Source organism: Pempheris klunzingeri, chromosome 19, assembly GCF_042242105.1.
Source record: "Pempheris klunzingeri isolate RE-2024b chromosome 19, fPemKlu1.hap1, whole genome shotgun sequence".
Lineage (NCBI taxonomy): Eukaryota > Metazoa > Chordata > Actinopteri > Acropomatiformes > Pempheridae > Pempheris > Pempheris klunzingeri.
In genome coordinates, this window is record NC_092030.1 from 8,281,977 (window position 1) to 8,305,287 (window position 23,311).

The 23,311-nt window shown below is 40.9% G+C and overlaps 1 protein-coding gene across 1 annotated transcript; it reads left to right on the top strand.

The window, feature by feature from the left end:
* The first annotated feature begins 9,012 nt into the window (after positions 1–9,012).
* Positions 9,013–22,712, top strand: st8sia3 (ST8 alpha-N-acetyl-neuraminide alpha-2,8-sialyltransferase 3). The gene is made up of 4 exons (XM_070850952.1): positions 9,013–9,516; positions 18,421–18,540; positions 20,092–20,649; positions 22,403–22,712. Exons 1-4 carry the CDS (start codon positions 9,263–9,265, stop codon positions 22,683–22,685), a joined length of 1,215 nt encoding a protein of 404 aa, XP_070707053.1. The 5' UTR covers positions 9,013–9,262; the 3' UTR covers positions 22,686–22,712.
* The last annotated feature ends 599 nt before the right edge of the window (positions 22,713–23,311 follow it).

Genomic DNA, 23,311 nt, shown 5'->3' on the forward strand with positions numbered 1-23,311 from the left:
ATATGTATATATGGTAACTGGTGGTGGTCCAGGTAGACAGTGGTACACACAATAACGAGGAGTTCTTTGGGCTATATTGCAGGTTTTTTCTGGTGTGGAACTGCTTCAATTGTGGACATTTTCTCAGAGCTCTATAGAACGTTAGTTTGGCCACTGAACTCAGCTCAACACGACTGAAAAGGACAAAGAGACAAGTTGACGATTGAGCTGACCTGCAAGTCACAACCTGATCCAACTCTGCCTGTGTAGTGCTGTGGCCAGTTTGGCCTATTTGGCTTTGTAGCACAGTCTGTAACGCACACACACACACACACACACACACACACACACACAGAGGGCTCGGTCTATCGCTGTCCACTGTCTGAACAAAGAGTGATGTGCAGTCTGTCTGCTGTCCTCCATCGATATAGTGGACATAACAAAGCACTGCAGCCTCCTCCATTTACACACACACACACACACACACACACACACACACAGAGCTCATCTTCAGAGAGGAACAGGTTCAATCTCGAGGTTGGGATGATGAATTATGAAATGTGGAAACAGGATTCTTCAATGTGACCTTGGACATAGAGCGGAGGCTTCATTTACACCAGCTGTCTGTTCTTTACCTGCTGAGCTTCACCTCACCTGACACCCACACACCGAATAAATAAACTACTAACTAATAACAAGACGACAGATGGTTAAACTGCGTATCAACCACTCCTGGTATTACTCTGCAGACAGAATGAGTTAGTAGGCAGTACAGTTTTAATTTAACTTATTTTAATGTTCAATGTCTAAACAGTAACTTAAGCTTGAACTTCTTTTGCCAGCAACAATGATTTTTTTATATCAAATCAAATCAAATCAAATATCATCATCAAGAAAATGAGATGAGATGAGATGTTTAAATTGTCCAAATGTCCAAATTCACTCAGATTAAAGCATAATGAGTGTTTTTGTGTCTTAATTGTACAGGTCACTCTTAAATTTCATTCATACTAAAAAGGAAATTGTTTCTCTTAGACAAATTAGTGAATCCCACAAATCTTCTCAAATCACTTGTGCCACTTAAGAACAAATCTGTTAGTGTGAGTGCTTCTTGCGTGAGGCCCAGATCAGACTGCTTTTCAGGCGTTCACACTCCAGGTATGAACTTTGTGAGGTTGAAGTGTTTGCAAAAGAAAACATTGATGACACTTGAACAGTAAAAACTGTTGTGCCTACACGTGACTTCCACCACAAGGGAAATGCTATACCACATGTAATGTGTTACATTTCACGTGTATGATATATCTGGAAATCACCTATGCATATATCACGTCAGTGTATCACATGCGATCACTTATTGCGTGGTTTTCTTTCAAATGTGAAATGCTTTTCACATGGAAAATTGATTAAATTGTAATTTAATTAATTAATTTTATTACAATTTTGTAATGGCTGATCAGAGAGGAATTTGAATGTGAGACCTTTCACATTTTCATATCGTGTTTGATAAAAAAAATCATCTTGCTGAACTGTTTATATCCAAATTTAGTCAGGAGACATAATAATGAAAGCTAAGAAAGAACATTGAAGAGAATATTTTGTACCTTTTACATTTCACCAATGAATGGGAGGATCAAAGAGTGGGGGTGTCTCACCCACATCTTGTCATGTTTGTTTCTGTGTGTGTGTGTGTGTGTGTGTGTGTGTGTGTGTGTGTGTGTGTGTGTGTGTACAGTACATAGAGTGCAGTAATTTCACGCTCCTCTAGCCCAAGCGGAGCTGCGGCCTCTGATCGTCCACCCTCCTCCCCGCTCTAATGACTATTGATTATTAATTGAGTCTTTCATGAGATGTGAGCTCCTCTGATTGGTTTCATATCACAGAGTTCACATGAAAATCTGATCAACCTGATTCAGGAGTTCATTCTGGTTTTATTGAAGTGCTCAGTGGACTGCTGCTGCTGCTGCTGCTGCTGAGAACAAAGCTTTCACTACACATTTCATCCTTTCACAGTAACAGTTTCTATGTGTTTTCAGACAGATACAAACATTTTTGCTTTTTATGTTGGTGGTCTTGTTGATATTATGACAGTAATTATTAGTTATGCCGTCATCAGTGGTGTTAGGGCCCATTTTCACCTGGTATTAACATGATATGTTATTAGGATTATGAAATCTAATTCTACTATCCAAATATCCTGTGCTAGCATTGTGGAGCTCCATATGCAGATTAGTCAGGTGGGTCTGGTCTGGTCGGCAAACATGGCTCAAGACTTGCTAGCTGTTTTTACTGTTACTACCAGCTCAATTGGGATATGGCTGATTGCATTACGCATGCATTTACACCTGCATTAACACATGCGTCTCCTTGTCCAGACAGGATAAGAGAGGATACAGGCTGCATGTTATTACCAGGTGTAAATGGGGTCTGAGTGCCACATGTAATAAAAGTGTCTGAGTGCCACAACCACTGTCCAGAGAGATGATTATTGAGCTGTCCAGGCTTCTCACTGACATTCAGACTGGACTCCCGCTGGCAGACTGACGGCCATGACTGATCAACCTCATCATTTGCCTCACCTGTTAACCTCACTATAGTGCAGTGCACTTAAAAGTAAAAGTGTTACTTGCAAAAGTATGTGTGTGAAAGTATTATCAGCTAAATATACTTAAATTGTCAAACTTTACATTTTAAGATTGTGAATATCAATGCATCAATACATAAGCAGCACTTTAGTGTTTTAACTGCTTTATATGCAGATGCTTATTTGGGTAGGTAAGAACAAAATCAACAAACTAAAAGTTCTGCTACACAAATTTGTGAAATATTGCATAAATTCATATTGCATAAATCATCACCATCTCAAAGGCGTCATGCTACCTTTTTATTTAACAAGATTAGTCCTGATGTGATCAAAGCTTGTCAAACACTTCACAGTTATTTAGCATGCTTAGGCCAATTACCTAAAATATTTATATTTTACTCCATAGCTTATGATTTTCCATTTTTGATCATACAATCAGTTTTTAGATTCATTGATTTTAAGTCATTTTCAGTTCGAATTTACCAGCGATGTGCAGCTTGCTGCAGAGAGATAACCCTGTGACAGTTATATTGTTATTTTTATGCGACATTTCTTACAACTGCATTGTAAGAAATATTTGAAAACTGTCCTTTGTGGTGCTTTTATGGATGAATCAACGCGTGACAGTGCAGTGCAATCACAATAAAGCATGGATGAAGTGAAAAAGAAAAACTTGACTGAATGAAAAAGTTTTTATCTATTAATTCTCTTCTCTTTGTCTTTTTCTCTCTCTTCAGTTCATCCCTTTCACTTCCTCTTCTACCTGCTACAGCTGGCCAGAGGTACTGTACTGTCAGTTGGTTTCACTAGGTTATTGATGGTAAGGTGATTTTCTGCGTACCACCATGTGAAAAAAAGAATCATCTTTATGTAAGTGGGGCAGCAGTAAAGCTCTACCCTACTTTAAATCTGTCTCCTCACTCTGCCCCAAAAATACTTCGCAGGTGTAACTGCCCTTGTTTTGAATCAGCAGCTGCGACCAGACCACCTTTACTTTATGAAACTGCAGTATAACTGTAGATACATATAAGGAAGAGAGCTGAGGCAGGAACAGTGCATTCTATCTGATGCTAAGGAACAGATGGAGGCTGCAAAACATGGTGAAATGGGAGTATGGCAGTGGATGAGCAGTGGCAGGGTTCACCCTAAAACACAACACTTTACAACAATAGAACCACAGTTCCTTTCTATTGAATCTCCTACTGTTACATTTCTAAATTGTTCATTTAAAAATGACAACAGTGCATATAATATAGTTATTTATATAACCCATGTCTTCTGTTGTAATTGTAATGGAGAATTTCATTTGAAGAGACAATAAAATGTGTGTAAACCGTTGTGAAGTTGATATAAGCTTAGTCAAGAGCAGGCGAGGTACAGTCCAGGTAAAGTGAAGAGGAACGCAGAGGTAAAGTGATGGTACACTACAGCGGACTGCATAGTGGTGCACTAAAGTGAAGCAAAGTCAAGTGCAATGCAGTGAAAAGAACTGATACAAAGAAAGTAAAGTGTTGGGAAATGAAGTGATGAAGTGAGGCGGAAAGCAGTCCCTCTCCCTGTTGGGTCCATTAAGTCTCTCACATACTAGCTGATGTTACAAGTGACATTCTCAAAGTTTGCAAAGATACCAAACATGTCAAGCTGTATGTTTGTCTGAAGCAATAGTCCCCGTCCATAGTCAGGTCTGTGCGCACTGGTTGGGACCCTCTCTGGGCAGACGTGTCACTGTTGAGCTTGTTTAGTTGTCATTTTTCAGCTCATCCATCCACATTCATTGTATTAAATGGAGGCAGAAATCTCAGTGGTGGATATTTCAAAACCACAGACAAAAATGAAACTCCATCACTGGTTTACATGTGATGATAGTGACAGGCAGAGAGGTGGTCCATAGGTTTACATCACATCCTGTTGGCAGGGTGCAAAATAGTGATAAGCAGAGGGATGAAGAAGCATCATTACAGTCAGCTGCTCTCTGAAGAAGAAGAAAATCCTGATGGCCTGTTTTTTTTTTCGTAAGCTGACACGCCAGTATCTCCATCCTGGATCTCTTCTCATCTCCACCCTCTCTCCACTCTCTCTCTTCTCAGTGTCATTTTACTTCTTGTCTATCTGTTACACTCACATCTCCCACCATGACTCCTTTCCTTCCCTCATCTTGTTTCCTTAATCTAACTGATTCCCGAACCCTCTCGTCTCACTGTCACTCTTTTGTTTCTCCTCTCTCTTGTCTGATTTTTCTTCCCTGTTCCTCCATCTTCCCTCAATAAACCGTTTATTTCTGCACTTGCATGTATTAGATACGTTATTGTTAAGTTGTTGTGTGTTACCAAATAAATGATTGCTGTAGGCCCTTGCTGTTTCCTGCTGATAGCAGCACTGCATTAAACAAATGAAATGAAATCTATCTGGCATTAAGCTCCATCTGTAGCTGTTTGGACTGAAGTGCAATGAGTCTTGTCAGTTGGGAGCAAAAATAGTCATAAGTAACTATTTGTTGTTACAGTCACATCGTGTTTCTGCGCATCAAAAGAAGTGCAGTGAAGAAAGATAAGATAAGATAAGATAAGATAAGATAAGATAAGATATTCCTTTATTTATCCCAAAAGGTAAAGTAAAGTAAAGCAAAGTGAACTACAATTCTCCCAGTGGACTCCAGGTCAGCTTCAGGATTTCTGAAAGTTTGACTGTGTGGATTCCCACAGTTGAATCAGTGCTGCGTACTGTGTGGAGCACGTGAGGCAGTTCAGCTTATATGATGAAGGCTATATGTTATCTTACAATATTTTTCATCTTTCTATACTGACAGATTGCTCAGCGCTCCAACACACCAATGCAAACATTTAGTTTTAATACTTTTATTTTAATATATTACATACAATACTTTTTATATTTCATTGTGTGTCCTTTAAACTTCCCTTTATAATTTTTCATTATCTTTTTTTTTTTTTACAGACATGTGTTACTTGATACAGTAAGAAAGCATTAATGATGTTCTATAAATGTCCCAGTATGCCATGACAGTGTGAGATTTAACCAGGAAGCACAATACCAGCCATTATTCATTCTATTATTCATATCTCTATGTTTTCTACTGTGATATGGTGGAATGTCTTCACTGAAGAGGCCTAATTTGTCGACAGGAAGACTAAGGTGAACATAACCTTATGATGGACATAATTGCTGCGCCCCAATTCCAACTCAACACTAACTTTATTCAGTGTGTACATAGACCTACTTCATAGTTTTTGGGGCTTGCATACAAGAGAAAATTACCCCTATTATACTAACAGGAAGTGATAAAATACATCAATCAAACTACAACTTTAGAAAATAAATGTTTGTACAATGATTTACTGTTTTTTTTTTGTTTCTACAGCTGTTTCACCAACACCCACTATTAGTTAGGTTTTTTCCAGCTGTTAGGAGTGTTTGTTAGAAACACATACACATCAACAAGAAAAAAAAAAAGGCTTTTTTTAGTCTGCAAACTGACTGTTTTTAATACAGATGGTTTTGTCTCGTAGGCAGAGTGAACACGCTGCTACACCTGCGTGGCGTTAGTGCGTAGTCATTGTACCATTTGTGAAAAACTGCAACACTGACTGGGAAGAATGGACCTGCTGTTGTGTACGCTGTATGCGTATGTGTGTGTGTGTGTGTGTGTGTGTGTGTGTGTGTGATTTGAAGCTTTAGGATCTTAATCTGTATGTCTGACAGCCTTTACAAAGCGTCGAGTGCCCTCCACCTCTGAGTGTGTCTGTGTATGTGTGGTTGTGTATTAGGTTCCATCAGACCTGAAGACCAGTGAAAAGGTCAATGTTGAAATGTCAGCAGCCACGGCAGCCTGTCTCGCTGTCTTTATGTGTCTTGCTGTCTGTGTTTTGGTGGAAATGCGTCACTGTGCCATGATGAATATATTTCTTATATCCGTAATGTAGCTATGATGCTGTGGTCAAGTTGGATCTTAAAGGCAGGGTCTGTAACATTGGAGAAACTAGCAAGAGAAGCTAGATTTTAAAAGTATCCAACCAAAAATACCCCACCCCCCCCTTCAGGCATCCCTAGAAAGCCCTGAAGCCACGAACACGTGCTACCTGACTACTGCTGAAAGGCTGCTGAACGAGTCCTCCATGGCGCTGAGAAGACTGACAGGTGCCACAGTGGCTCTCTCATTTGTTCTGTACACAACTGCTCACTGACATCCTCTCTTAGCTTTTCAGTTAGATGTTTAAGCAGCTCTGTGAAATGCTGCAATCATGGGCAGGTATGTGTGTAGACAGACAGGTTGGCTGTCCAATTATCATATTTGGGCCAAATAAAACAAGTGGACAAGCTTATTACAAGCTTGTGACAGCCATAGACGTCTTTTTGTCAAACTATTGACAAATTGTTATACCGTACAGGCTGACATACAGTATAAAGGTAGGGATAGTGTCGTTATTTTTGATATGTTGTTTTTAGCCATGCTAGCAGCAACTTTGTAATTTAGGGCAATTTAGAGCACTGATTTTCATCCTGGCATGTTTGGTACGTTTAGTTACATTCAGGCAAAGACAAGAGTTTGGTTAGAGTTCATGAAAGATCACGGTTTTGGTTAAAATCCCTACTTTGATAAAGTCAGGGAGCCTTTGCCATTATGGTTACTGTAATATCACATTTATGGTTGTGGTTAGGGAATGAAGGGGGGTCATGGTTAAAAGAAACGTTAAAAAATGTTGACTGTCGGTCAGAAACAAGCCAAGAACAGTGTTAAAGTTCATCATTTGTTGACCCATCCATCCCAACCTTGTCCTTCTGTGGACTTTGTTGCTCTTAGACCAGGGGAGCCCACACTTTTTCGGCTCGCGAGCTACTTTTAAAATGACCAGGTCAAAATGATCTACCTACATTAAAAATGCTAAACATATATTCATTTCTATAGTATGCTGCGTATACTTTATATGTACAATATATGTTGGCGTACACTACATAACTGCAGCTAATGTAACCCTTGGTATTACACATAAAAATTCACAGCGGTAATGCGCACAAGTGACAAGAGTAATTGGAACATTCAATACATTTATGGTCACTACCTTACTCTGATGACTTGCACTGACTGGAGTCAAATATCCTTCCTATCCCATTCTCCATCCCAGAGTATCCCTTCTTTAGTAGATATAAATTGGAAGGCTAACTAGTTCAATTCACTCACTGGAGTTTTGCAGTAGCTAGCCCGTTTGAACGCACATGTCCCTGCCCGCGACCCGTAGCAGAGAAGAGATCTCAGACTGGCCGCCCTGTACGTCAATCAAGACGCAAACGCCATAGGGAGGATACAAATATTCATTCATTGTCTAAACCGCTTTTTTTTTTTAATGTCATGCGATCTACCCGCACTACCATCGCGATCGACCGGTAGATCGCGATCGCCCAGTAGATCACGATCGACATATTGGGCACCCCTGCTCTAGAGACCTTCGCCCTACTCCCAACACACCAAGGATAAACATCACACACTTACTAAACATCAGCATTATTAGCATGCTAATGTTAGAATTTAGCCAATTACAGTCACGCAGAGCCACCGGCATGGCTGCAGCTGCAATCTTGTCGATTGTGATACTACAGCTTCCTAAATACATTTTTCCTCTTACATATGTGTGATAACAAAACGTGTCTTAGATAATAAGATTAGATTTTCAAATGTTTAATTCAAAAATATAGGCAACATGCCTATTAATCCCTTAAGAACACATTATCACATGTGGAAAATCCATTTTGGTTTTGAATATATAGATGTGTGCTATCCTATACCGCCCAGTATATTCAGAGTTTTGTGAAAGTTTGTCCATATGTGAACACACATGAAGTCAGATGTCTCTCCATGGAGATGTTTCATCAGAAAAAGCAGCACATTTCTGCTGAGTCATGAGGACACAACATTATTATATCTTCACATGTTTCTGATTATGTCTCACTTCACACTGATACTTCACGCCCCCCCCCTCCCCCCGTCCGTGTGAGCGGCGGGAGTCCTGTCCTCTCTCTGCGTCTCTCTGCCTCCAACAGGATCGGAGCTCCGCCTCGGATGTTGCTGCTGCTGCTGCTGCTTATCTGATTACCGCGATACGGAGAGCTGGAGCTTCTTAAAGCGACACTCCGGTTTAATTAATGACACTGGAGCGGAGGAGAGAGACGCCGAGGATGCAGATGACGAGAGGGATCAGCATCATCGGTCGCCACCATCTTCTCCCTGCAGGACGTCGCCGCTTCACCGCTTTGAGGTTATGAATCCGGCCGTAATTTAATCCTGCATGCCAGCAGAAACCCCTCCAAGAGCCCACTCCTCCCCGCTCCTCCTCCTAAACCTCTTCATTCTGCTGTCAGTGCATCACGCCCGCTCTTCCTGTGCCGTGTGTCCCGCTAACGCGTCTCTACATCCGTGCCTCACAGTGAGGTTATGAAACCGGCTGCCAAAACGCGGCCTCCCACTCATGTTTCCGCTCAGTACGTGGACTCTGTAGGCGTCACGGCCTGTGTTAAAAGCCTTAACAAGTCCCTGTTCGCCTCTCCGGCCTTTTGCGTCTCTGCGTCGCTGTTCGCCGCCCATGCGTCGCCGCTGCCGCGCCACCGCATCCTCCCTTCCTCCCCTCATGGACTCTGAAATCCACGTGAAGCGCGCGTCGTCTTCGCGTTTAGGCCCTCTCTCTGCCGCGGATGCGGTGCGCCTGGGTGCTCGCTGTCTCCTCGTCCTGGCCCGTCAGTGATCCTCTGGTCCGGGGGGGCTGGTGCCCGCAGAGAGGCAGGATGGTGCGGATCGCCAGTGCGCTAGGGCTCGTCATGTTCAGCGTGGCGCTGCTCATCCTGTCGCTCATCAGCTACGTTTCCATCAAGAAGGACTTCCTGCTCAGCACCCCCAGATACGGACCTAATGGAGGATCCAGGATGTCCATGTTCCACGCGGGGTTTCGGTGAGTCCCCCCCCCCCCCCCCCCCCCGTTTGCATCAGATCAGCTGAGTGTTTGGGTTTTATTTTAGGTATGTCAGGTGTGTTCATGCTGACAGGGTAGGAAACAGCTGAATGCACCGTAGAGTTGATGCAGTGTGTAGCTTCTAATGAGGCACGTCTTAATTGTTTATGCAACTAAATGATGCCAATCCTAGTGTTATAGTTAGTGCTGGAGCCGTGGAGCAATCCAATCAGAACAATACATACATTTAGCCCACTGGAACACACTTTTAAGTAGCTCAGGAAGGTGTTGCACTGATCAGACTGGAATGAAGGCCTCTCTGCGGTCAGAGGCCTGCAGCTCACAGACTGTGGTTGTGTGCAGTATTTGACATTCTCTATAGATTGGTTAAAAAGTGAAAGACATGTTTTTTGTTCTCAGACAATGCTGCATTCAAATATTAATTCATATTATGAATACACAAAAGGGCCAACGATATGCAGACACCCCTGTCCACAGACTGTAGTGAACTGCTGGTCCTGTGTGTCATGGTTTGAGCTGGGTCCCACTGTTCTAATAAAGGGAAACTGTAATGCTACAGCATACTATGATGTAGACAGAAGTGTGAAACCCTTTTGCAAACAGAAGGCTGTTATTAGATCAATCAATGCCCAGATTAGTAGCAGTGTTTGTAATGTCCAGTGCCAATATTTTAAAAAGGATGGCTTCACGGTGTAGTTAAGGTTAGGGCAAGAACGTGGTTATGGTTTTTTTGATAATAAACATTAACTTGTGGATTGTGACAGGATGCAAACTCCTGTATTTGCACAAAGGTGTGTGTGTTACTAGGGGTGTAAATCATAGGTTTCATCAGGATCTGATATTATATAGATTCTTTGGATGATACAATATTAGCCAACGTCTTCCACTATCTGATTCTGGTTCGATTCATTTCAGAGGTCTGTGATGATTGAGATGATGTCATATGTCCATTTATCACAGTCACATTTACTGTATGTCTGCTCTAAAAAAGCAAGCAGTGTGTCCCCTGCCACTATATTTGGGGGTGGCACGCCCCGCCTATCGCACCACCAGCCCTCTCTGACGGACATCGAATTATTGATTCAATTCAATTCAATTCAATTTCTTTTGTATAGCCCAATATCACAACAGAGTTGTCTCACAGTGCTTTACAAAGTTCACTGAAAGATGTCACTCGCTTTACAAAACCTGGATGATACATGTAGGTTAGCATAGTGTGCTGTAGAGTTTGGGGCTATTCACTCTTTAATACTGCCTGGTTATGTATCAACATTTTTTCTCACTGCTGGTGAACTTCCTCTATGTCATGTTCGGCGCATCTACATGCGGTGAGAGAGTTCACTGAGCTAGCAGCAACACACGACACAGGCGTGCAGTCTGTAAAGTTTCAGATCTCTCTGAACTGAAAGTATTCACACCTCTGATTTATTCCTAATATGGGAGTATGTATCCTCATTGCCTATTCCTGACTGTTTGCGATCATCTCCTTGAAACAGATGAGCCATGGGATTTTCAAAATAAAGATAACGATTTTGATCAATGTTTTAGCTTTGCATCAATGCCATTGGATCTTTGATCACTGAATCGGTATATCATTCCAGATCATAGCTTACACCCCTATGTGCTACAAGGACCAGGTTTTGTCAACCATCAGCTAGTTATGGGACAATGGTTCCTGGGTTACAGATGCCTAAACCCTCTACGCGTATATAAATGTTACAGCAGGCAGAGCACTGGCCTCCCCGTAGAAGAGGATCTGGGCTGGAACTGATGTTTTTTGACGGAAGCTGCTGGCAAACACATTGTAGAATGAAGTGAGGATGTGGTTAGCCTAGCCTAGAGATTAAACACTCGAGGCGCAGCATATTCTTCAGAGGTGCTGGTAGTTGCATGTTTGAAATGTGGACACTGCCAGACTGGCTGCTTTCAGTCTTTAGGCTAAGCTAAGCTAATTATGTAGGCTAAAGTATTGGGAACTGCCTGAATTCAGAGCAGCTAACATTACTGCTGCTGTCTCTGCAAACTTTTTCATTAATACATTTAAAAATCTGATGAAAATGTCTCAGCCTAATCAGGTTTATATGTTTTACCACACAGCGAAGAGGTTAATAACACATTTTCTCATGAATATAATCAGGCAGACTGCAACAGATCTCTCATGTCAATGGTGGACGACACTGATTGGAAGATTTTTCTTTTAAATCAGGTGACAGCTTTACCTTGATAAATTGGTCTAAATGTAGTTCATGTCAGTGTTTTCTCAGTCAGCCTGAGGGAAAACAGGGCATCTGTCACTTAATCCCTACAGCTGTGAACTAGAGCAGCTCATTCACTCACAGCTCTTCTGCTGTCTCCGAAGTCCATTTATTGCCATGTTTCTACCCAATTATTTTATGCACATTATGTATTTTGGATTTAGTTTTTAGGTTTAAGGAATATAAAACTTTCTTTAGTGCTGAAAAACAGAAGACATCAGAGGGGTTTTCTGAGATGACCTAATATGTAGCTGAAATCTGACCAGTGTGCCAATTCAATTTGAGTGTGTAGTGTGTTTACAGTGGAAAGTGACAAACTTCTACTTTGCTGTTTTTTCGATCATTGTTAGGCTGCTATCAGTGAAGCTATAGACTTGCTGCAGATGTTTCACATTAACAGCCTGTGCACAGAGGGAGAGACGGTGCCTTTTGATCCTCTGGAAAGCTTTTAATGTGAAACATCAACCTGTTTTAATTTTTTTCTTGAAATTGATCAAAAGATAGTAAATTATAAGTGACTGGATTTAACAGCAACTGTATTTGTGTCAAAAGAGAAATTGAGAGCAGCAGAGTGTGATATAACACGGCTGTTGTACTGTGGAGGTGTACGTCATATTGAATTTATCAAGACAACCGATAAACATGGAGGAAATGTTGAGATAGCATTAACAGAAAACACATTTAAACTGCAGGTGAACAGAAATATAAAATATGAGTGAGAAAAATTTGTTAAAAGAAAAAATAAGCTTGTCTCTACTATGAGTTTTAAAAAAAATGCTTGATCCCTTTGCAGTTTAGAGTAAATTAATATTTGAGAATTCACAACATACTTCATATCTGTTTGCTGACTGAATTGCTTTAGTTTTGAGTGTGCTGTTAATGGACATAATGGCCCCAAGATGTAACACACAAAGGAATCTAAGAATCCACATCGGCTGCAAAACATTAGATTCAATTTTACATTAAATAGGCACAATATTAGCTCACCTAGTAGTACCACAAGGCGCAAGTCCTTCCTGCAGCGGCCCGGGTTCCCGTCCAGCCTGGGCCCTTTGCTGCATGTCAAATGCCCTCTTTCTCTGTCCTCCATTTCCAGTGTACTCTTCACTATTCTATCCAATAAAGGTGAGAATGCCAAAAAAAAATCAATTGTGGTTCAACAGCTCCAGGAATATCTCTAAAGCATGTCTTAAGAATAATAAAGTATAAAACATGATTATGATCATGATTATGATTATTATGATGAAATGATTATATAGGCCTATGTTACGACCAACAGTTTCACTTATTTCAGTTTAGCTTCTGGATAGTCATGTTTTGTCCATCAGTTTGTCGTAGCAGACAGCTCTTAAAACTACAATATCCATGAGCCTCTTCCTCCAATGCTAAGGAAAAGATGCTGCAGTTAGAAACAAGCGCCACAGTTTTAAGATTGATCCAACATTGACCCAGAATCTGAAAGTGAATTCATTTTAAACTGCAGTTTGTATAATTTGTTCTCTCAACAGATCAATCTCTAACTTCTGCCTGCTGTAAGTGCTGCTTGTTGCTTATACCTTTGCTTTTTTATCAAGGAAACAGACATTTTGAGCTCATGTTTCAACCAGGAGTGTTGCATGCTGATCCAAGCAGAGCTCTGAGCGAGAGCTCTGTGAGCCGCTTAACATTGTGTTTGGGAGAAATGAATCAACTTGCCAAAACTAGGGGCACCCATAATAGTTCTCCCCACCTCGTTACTCTGACTGACATCTGTCGTTGCACATCTTGCATCTTTTCATATTAGCACGACATGGTGAGTACATTGTTTGATTGTACACTAAGTGCGAAACAAATGGGCCCTAAACTATACTATGAAAATGAGAATATAGTGGAATTGGGACACAGTGTTGGATTATGCTGCAGCAACATGTCCTCATACTGAAAAAAACAACAATGGTATTTTTTCAAGAGGGTTACAAGGATCAGTGTTTACGTAGGTGACCTCTAGTGGCAGGAGTAATTACAATGAGAGCAAAGTAGGAAGTCAAGTGGACTTAAGATCCTCACTGTGTGTGTGGGGTGTGTTTACATGTGGGTTTACTGGATTTTTACTGCATCTGAATCCAGTCCAGGAGAGCTGATACTTTTTAACAGGTTTAGCAGGACCACTGGAGTCCTGCTCCATAGAAAATCATTCTGTAAATTCTTGTCGTCTGACATGTCAGGTCCAGACTGCGATGCTAAAACAGCGTCGTTCTGATGAAGGTTCTGGAGGCCGCCGAGCTGTCCTTGGCTCTGATTTACAGCATGAGAGCCGCATTCATTTTCCTCGAGCTTGTAATCATTTTCCTCTTTGCTCGCTGTCACTGCAGGCCAAGGTTATACCTAGAGTGAGTTAGATATGGAGGAGAGCAGCATTTTGAAGTGAAAGCACTCTGCTAGTGGACAAATCTGTGTAAGTTTCCTGCTGTGTTGTTGTGGAGTGAGAGTTTGGTGATTCAGGGAAACCTTTGGCTTTGCTCTGTATGTGGACAGTGGATGGAAGGATGTTAGTCCATCTGATGGTCTGTCTGTCCTCAGTAAAACCGCTGGACAGATCACAGTGAAAAAGAGTCTTTCTACTAGACTAACGGTTGGCTTTCTAGGCCTGCTTTTACAGTAAGAAGTGAAATTATGATCTAATGATGGTGCTAGTTGAACTTTGCAAAGTTCACGACACAAATTTCTGAAACAAATTTCATGGCAATTCATCCAGTAGTTGTTGAGACATTTCCAACTGACAGACAGACATTTCCATCCACACAGCCACACTGTGACAGCACTTAAAACCACATTTTTCTAACTGGTCGTGGTACGAGTTGAAAAGTCTCAACAGTCATGAGCATTCATCCTCTGGGAGCCATGAATGTCACATTTTATAATGAACCATCTCAACACACATATATTCATACTGTATTGTTAAAAGTGTTTTTTGATTGTCTAAATGTTTCTAATTGTTGCAAAAAGCGCCCTTCGACTCAAATGATCACCATTGGAGCTGCATTATATCACAATTACAATTGTTTTATTGTTACATTAAACGTTGCTGGTGATGATTAAGATAAGAGTGAGTGAGTTCATTTTTATGTTTTTGTTTTACATTCCTCCTGCAGTGAGAGGCCGCCTCGCAAACCTGACCTGAGGTGAATACAGAGTGCTTACCTTTTAATGGAAAACACAAGGATGTCCTCTGTCTTTCCTTTTCCTTTATTTGAATATTTCTATTCTTCTATGGGAGCTTGATCTTGACCTGTCTATCTATCTATCTATCTATCTATCTATCTATCTATCTATCTATCTATCTATCTATCTATCTATCTATCTATCTATCTATAGGTGTGAGAGTCTTTCACACTTGTACCAGCAGAATCTTTGATCTTTCTTGTAAAATAATCAGCGGCTTCTGCTTCAGCTGTTTTTGGCCAAGCTGAAAAAAGCTGTTGGTGTCACTAACAACGACGAGTCTTGACCCTGAATTTTCTCTGAAGCCTTTTGGATGGTGTGGTGCTGGATTTGAAATAGCATGAAATAAAGTAAAATGTTTTCCAATTTTGTGAAGTTTAACCATTAGCTCATTATAATACTATTAAATCACCATGTATTTCCACCAAAGAAACCGTCAGTAAAGTAGAAGTTTCTTATTTTATTCAAGCTGATATTCCTTGATGCTGACAGGAATCATATGTAACTGTAGCCTTGATGATAACTTGTATATAAGAACCTTTAGTATTCCCACAGTATTCTTCTGGGAAAATACGAAGTTCTCATCAGTATTTCATGCTGATCCTGATTCAGCGCTGCACCTCCTTGGCTGATCCTCACTGTCTACAAAGATGGTGGGTGGTGCAACAACGAAATACAGCTGCTGGAGATCTGACTCAGATCTGAGTCAGATCCATGTCAAACACTATTTGCATATAGTCTTTAACCCTAGAACACTAACGTTGGGTCACCACACGATTGTGGTCACGTGATTTTCATTGTGTTTCATTGTGTGTCTTTTTTTTTTTTTTAAGGAAGTTTTCGTTAACGATTCCCTAATTTTTCCCGATCCCCCCCCCCCATGATACCTTTGTTTTTTGTTTTATGAGACGTTGTGTAGGGGAAAATAAAAGAAGAGTACTTCAATTTGCCATGTATTGTTGTACTGTAATATATTTTGATGAGACGTATTTTTTATCGGGTGAAATATAAACGACGTTAGTGATGGTGCTACTAACTGTTAGGTTAGTGTTCTAGGGTTAAGGTTTGTTTTAGACTGGCCGGGCTTCACAGAGGCAGGGTGTAGTTACAGAATTGATCACATGAGATTTTGGAGTAAATCTCAGTGATCAAACCTGTGACACTGTTTGCACGGTCCTGATTCGGTAAACTCCACCAACCTCATTCATCGCATAAGATGAACCAAACGCAAACTTATTGGATCAGTTGTGTCTACTATAGCAGAGTCTTGACCTGAAACCTTGACATTTGATGTTCAGTCCAAGGCAGATAATTAGTGTTGTAGACACACGCTCTCTGTTTTGACCAACTTTCCAACACTAAGCGTGATTACATGCTCATGAGTATCCTGGTTAAGATCAGGTTTCTGGAGTATCCAGGTTATGTTTTGCGCATGTGAACTTCATATCCCAGTTTTGTGAAACCTGGATATGTTGCCTGAGTACTCCAATAAAAACCAGGATACTGTGGTATGTAACATTATTTGTTGGCACAGAACATAGTGGCTGAGATGTGGGAAATCAAGACTAAACTGTCACAGATTAGCGGACACCTGGATAGAGGGATATGAATAACCATGTTTCTCATGTTCCATGTAAACATCATATCCTGAATAATATCAAAACCAGGATGAGGCTCAAAACCAGGATATGAATGTGCATCTAAACGCACACATTGTGGAGAATCCTCTTTGTCTTCCTCAGTCAGATGAGAAGATCAGTGTCATCTCTGTGTGTCTTTTATCATTTCCGTTGTACAGTTTGCTGTTTCACTCTCTCTTGTCCAGTAGAAACTCTCCAAACTGAACTGCCTGACCACAGCTCTCATGCATGTATTCTGTTTCATTGGTTTAAGTGGAAATGTAATCTTGCAGAAGCCGCTCTGCAAACAGTCCTGATATGTTACTTAAGTGTAGCCTGCCTGGAGTTTAACTCCAGCATTGGGCTGCATTCCCAAATAACCAGACTCAGAGAAGAGCAAAATGATAAGAAACAGATGTAAGTAATCAAGTTAGAAGTAGGCTCATTTTCTCATAGGCTTTCATACAATTAGAGTTCTTTTTACAGCCAGTTGAGTTTAATCTTTTGATGGAATTAAGCCAGCAGCTTTCCTCTACTTCCACACTTGCTTAGCTAGGCTAAACACACCTTGAACCGTTCTGTGTAAAAGATGCACAAAGATAAAACTGATTTCCATTTTGACTTTGGGTGAGACAGTTTCTTTCACATGAAACATAGACTGAATGGTGCTCTGGCCTGAGAGAGAAGTGTTCTTACCAGGGCGCAGCACCATGGACACGAAAACCTGAAATATGTATGTTAAAAATGTCAAGGTTTCCAAGCAAAAATAAGGCATGTAGAGAAGCTGTCAAAGTAGTTGTAGAACATGTTTAATCTCCTGATTAAGTCTTGGTTTTAATACACTCTTCTAATGGGTAGTGAGTAGTTGAAGCTTCTTGCACTGCAAAGCGAGTGTTCATCTTAACAAGTACGTTGACCTCATGGTCAGTCTTAAGAGGAGATCAAATTTCAATCATTAGATTTGCCACGCAGTTCAAAAGTCTTGAAATGTGATAAACAAGGCATAATTTCAAAATGTGGAGAGTTGTTTTAAACCATTTTGAAAGTGAAAGACCAAATCTGGTCGAAGGGTAAATATTTCACTCCACATACAAAGTCTCAAATCAGCTATGAATAACTTGCTAAGATGGACAGAATTTCTGCAACTGTTTGGCCTGACTCATTTTCCCACAGCGCACTGATTTGAATAGATTCAAGAGTAGGAGAGGCTGAAAGCCTGCATTTACACTGAGCTGATAGTGTAAATGAATGAATGAATGAATGAATGAATGTTTTTTTACTGCGGCTGGAACTAAACGTTCTCAAACACTTGCACATTTCAATCAGCGTCTTTTTGAGGCATTTTAGCTTTGTGAAGAGGGTGGTACTGAAGATTAATAATTCTGATTTATTATTATTATATTCATGTGATGGAAAGAAACATGTTAGTCTTTAATTCATTGAACTCAAAACTTAAGAGAATGTGAAAATTTGTGTTTAATAAGTGTTTCCTAATTTAAGTTGGCTGTGTAAGAACCTTGACCTCCAAATAAAGTGTTTTCCATAATCTGGATAGATTGTAAATTAGCTTGTTCACAATTTGTCTGATCACCTGACTGCTTGTGTTAGACAAGTTATACTTCAATGGTTTTCAGTGGAGGTAAACCATTATGTTCTACATTGCCTACAAACCTTGTTTGAAATAGCTAAAATGCTCCTCAAAACATTTTGAAGTGCAAGTGGATGAAGCTGACCTCCCCCTAACTCAGAAAGACTAGGTTAACCTTCATGTCTCTATTTCCTCCTCCTCCTCCTGCTCGCCTGTGCAGCTCTCAGCTGGCAATGAAGTATCTGGATCCAGCTTTCAGTAGTCTGACCAGCGCTCTCAGTGAGGACCTGCAGAACTCCTCTAAATGGAGCTACAACAGAACTGCTTTTATACAGCTGAAGTAGGTTATACTCTCTCTATACTCTCTCTCTCTCTCTGTCACACACACACACACACACACTCTTTCTGTGGAGTTTTTTTTTTGATGGAGCCGAAAAGCCCAGCACGCTTTTAGCACTTACAGCAGTGAACACCAGTGGTAAGATGCTTCAGCTGTTTTCCTGAGTAAAAGCACTTCAACAGTGTCACACTAACAAACAGTGATCCAGCAGTTACATTCGTATCGTTTACTGAAAGAGTCTGAAATGTTGAAACCACATGTTATTGTTGGCATTGGGGTTTGGGCTCAAAAGCATTTTATTGCATCTGCATCGATCGAATCTGTAAGTATGAAAGAACTATTATTCAAACTGACGAACGAAATTGATGTTATACGACCAGCTGATCATTTGTCAAAAACAGCTGTAATAATATTTAGTAATATAAAAATAGCTTTTAAGTAGTTGGAAACGATTCCAATGTAAAGGATCATTTCTGTATTTTTTAAACCTGGGCCCCATTTTTTCATTTTGACTGGTAGGCATAAAACATTTAGGGATTAGTCCAGTTGATCACCTCAACTGGCAGCCATGAACGGACCACTATGGATTCAGTGTAATCCTTTGGGGCAACTGAAATCATCAAAGTATGTCTTTCCCTCTGTTATCCACAAACATTAATCTACATACTGATCATGTTTAATGCAGATTGAGAATGATATACATTACATCTGAATCTCTGTCATCATAATTCTAATCAAATAAAACCAACAGAAGAAGAGCAACCAGTTGTAAAAAACGCCAGCCTGTACACGTGAGTACTGCACAGGAAGCCAGAATGGGGTTAATATGTTCTCTTAGTTTAGTGTTTGTCGAAAGGCTAGCTGCTGCAATCTCAACCAGCTACATTTGAGCAATGGAAGTATCACTTCAACAGCAGAATAAGGAGTTACAGTAGTCCAGGCCCAAATAGATAAGCGCATGAATAATTTGCTCTACAATGTTCTTAGGCAAGGCAATATTTCTTAGTTGAAAGAAACGTGACTGAGCCAGTTTTGTAATGTGATGGTTATAGTCAAATACAACACAAATGTTGTTGTTTTCTTCACAAGTGCATTGCATTGTGGAATATTTATGTAGGTGACACCAGCAAGCCAAAGGACCTAAATGAAGCAAATTGCTGTCTTTGAAAACTTATAATGCAAAAGATTGGGCTTTACTTTGCAATTTAATTCCCCCCCCACCCTCCCCAACAGCGATGGACACAATCGCCAATTGCTGATAAGTTTGTTCAGTTGCCCAACCCTTGTAGGTTTCCCAAAAAACACTCATGTTTGGAACTGCAGGAAGTGGGCATGTTGAAAACAATACTTGAAGGATACCTGTGGTTTTCATATACTAGGTAGATTTATGTTGGAAGAACCTACAGTCCAACCCAACACCATTACACTGTGCAGGTGTTGCTGTGGTTGTGACCCTCGCCTGTAGAAGGATGTATGATTACATTAAGTATGACCTCTGGATGCTTATAGTAAGGATGCAGTAATTTACAAAAAGATTTCTTTGTCTCACAGACAGGACATTTCTCAGCACATCGACATCCCCCATAACTTCACACTGACACGAGGCTCAGTCCGAATTGGACAGCTGATGCACTATGACTACTCCAGCCACAAGTATGTCTTCTCCATCGGTGAAAACTTTCGTTCACTCCTCCCCGAGGCCTCACCGATCCTCAACAAGCACTACAATGTCTGTGCTGTGATCGGCAACAGCGGAATCCTCACCGGTTCGCGCTGTGGTGCCCAGATCGAGAAGTTTGACTTCGTCTTCCGTTGCAACTTTGCGCCAACTGAGATCTTTAAGAGGGATGTTGGGCGGCGAACCAACATGACGACTTTTAACCCTAGTATCCTGGAGAAGTACTACAACAATCTACTGACTGTGCAGGACAGGAACAACTTCTTCCTCAGCCTGAAGAAGCTGGACGGCGCCATCCTTTGGATTCCAGCTTTTTTCTTCCACACATCAGCCACAGTGACGAGGACGCTGGTCGACTTCTTTGTGGAACATCGAGGGCAGCTGAAGGTCCAGTTGGCCTGGCCAGGAAACATCATGCAGTATATCAACAGGTAAGAAAACACTGTAACACTGCAGTAGCACTAAAACCTCATCTCCAATTGGTATTAACCTGTAATCTGTATTTGGGTACATTGTCAGTATATCTTAAATCTTAAATCAGATGTCTGATTTCTATATGCAAATTGGCAAAAATAGGAACTCTAAGAAATAATAGTCACCCAGACCAAAATTCTGTTTACTTTTTGTTTCATTTGTTTTAAACCTTTAAACGTATATTATCACTGGATGAGAATGGTCCAACCTTTACACTGCGACTTCCTGTCACACAAAACATGCCCACCTAATTTTCTTCACATCAGAGTGGACTCACACATAATTAGGCCTCATCTACACCTTGAAAGTATGGTCTTAAAATTGCAGGACACATGTTTCACAATGTTTGTGCCAGGACATGTCAGTCTGTCCATCTCTCTCTCTCTCTCTCTGTTTATTCTCTCAGTGTTCTCAGAGTATCTCTGTCCTGTTTGCAGTAGCAACTAACATGGTTGTATTGTATTGAGCTGTGCTCTATATAGCAAAGAGAAGATTTAGGCTGCAAAGCCGGATTATAAGGAAGCGGCTATTTAGTGAAAGGTATGGCACAGAGCTGTAACTGTGTGTGGAGGGGGATTTAAGTCTGGTGCTTAGTGTTGTAGTGGCAGAATAGGCTGCTCGTACAGTAGCCTAATCTTCACCAATCCCATTAAAACTACCTGCGCTGGAAGAATTACCACGTTTAAGCAGCTCAGACGGCTTTCAGCACCTCAAGGACTCTTGGAAATGCTTTTGTTGAGGCCAGCCTGGAGCGTTTCCCCTCTGTGAAACTCCAGAGCAGGACTGCCTGATGAAAGCTTCAGCAGTGATCAGATCTGGGTTTTTTTTTTTCTAGATTCAACCATCTGAAATCATTGCTTTTAATAACAGTTAAAAACATTTACTGGAATTCAGGTTTGTGCGGACTTAAAAATACTTAAATATGAATCTAATTCATACATTTTTATTGTTTGGCAATGAAGAATCAGAATAACAGGGAATTATTTGTACTTTAATAGCTCACATTGTAAACTTGGAAAAATGTAGATTTTCGCTGGACTTATTCCATCAGTGCAACTACAGTCACAGGCACCGCTCTGCTACTGAGGGTTTTGTCTTCAACAGAAATGCTGCTTTCATTCACAAATAATGACTTTTTTCTAACAATTCTTGCTGACATTATTCACTGTGAAGACATGAGTGAAACTGAAGATTAAAAGTCCATGAGGAATGGAAAGTTGAAATGCTCTTCGAGCTTTATTGTTAACCATCTCGACATGAAGTGTTGAGTTTCCATGACAGCGATCAAAACAATGGCACAGTAGAGACAATCTGAGTGAATTGGTGAATGAACACAGTATTTCTGTCAGAGTAGAGAAACAGAGCGGTGAAATAATATTGAATTAGGCAAAACAACAGGTAAACATGAAGGATAAGAAAAGAAGATATGAATACTTCTTACTAAAACTAAATGATATGATGATATATACTTAAAAATCAGGAAAATAAAAATAAAGCTCTGTCTGCGCTACACGTTTTAAAGAAAGAACTCTCAGCAGTTGAGTACATAAAGGCCTTTAAATACATTGCCTTTTTAAAACAAAATCTAAAAACCATGACCCTAAAAAGTTAACATCACTTGTACCCTTTTAAGTGACTTAAACTCCAGGTAATTTGATATATTTATGGTTCTGTTATTGTATGATTGTTCTTCTCACTTGTACTCAACAGCTACTGGAAAACCAAGCAGCTGTCGCCTAAGCGCCTGAGCACTGGCATCCTGATGTACACGCTGGCATCCTCCATGTGCGACCAGATCCACCTGTACGGCTTCTGGCCCTTCGGCTGGGACCCAAACACGGGTAAGGAGCTGCCGTACCACTACTATGACAAGAAGGGCACCAAGTTCACCACCAAATGGCAGGAGTCCCATCAGCTACCCGCCGAGTTCAAACTCCTCTACAAGATGCATACAGAGGGGCTGCTGAAGCTCAGCCTCTCCCACTGTGCATAGGTCTAAAACTGCAGCAGGTACAACTGGTCTTCACTCCTCGCACTCCTTTCCAACGCTTCCACAGGCCAGAGCTGTTGAGGCAGACAGGGAAGGATTCAAGTTGGTGCAATGAGTTCCTTAACTGGTTTTAGTCAAAGATCTCAAAATCCTGTGCTCAAGATGAACTGCTTGTTCCAACAAGGAACCAGAAATCACTTTTTTACTGCACAAGAATCTAAAGAAGAGGAGTAGTGCTGTCTTTAGAAACGGTTGCTTACATCTGGACTTTTAGGCCAGATGAAGAGTGTTACTCTTCAGCTGTATGTCACAACTTTAAATTGTCTTTCTTGCTCTTTACTCTGGGCGCCACAGCTACAAATCAGCAGATTGACTGTTTAAAACCATGGCTGTTCAGTCTGACGTAAGCACTGCGTTAAAGAGGGCAGATCCCCTCTTCATTTCTATGAGACCACGGGGGCCTGGTGCAGGGGGGCCATGGCAAAAACGTGGAACCTGGCTTAGTGTGTGCCACAGTTCAGCGTGACATTATCCAGAACACAGTGAGTGGGCCAAACAATGTGCAAGTGCACATTGCTTGAAGATTCAATCGTGGAGAGAATGACTGTGACTGAGTTGTAAAATCCTGT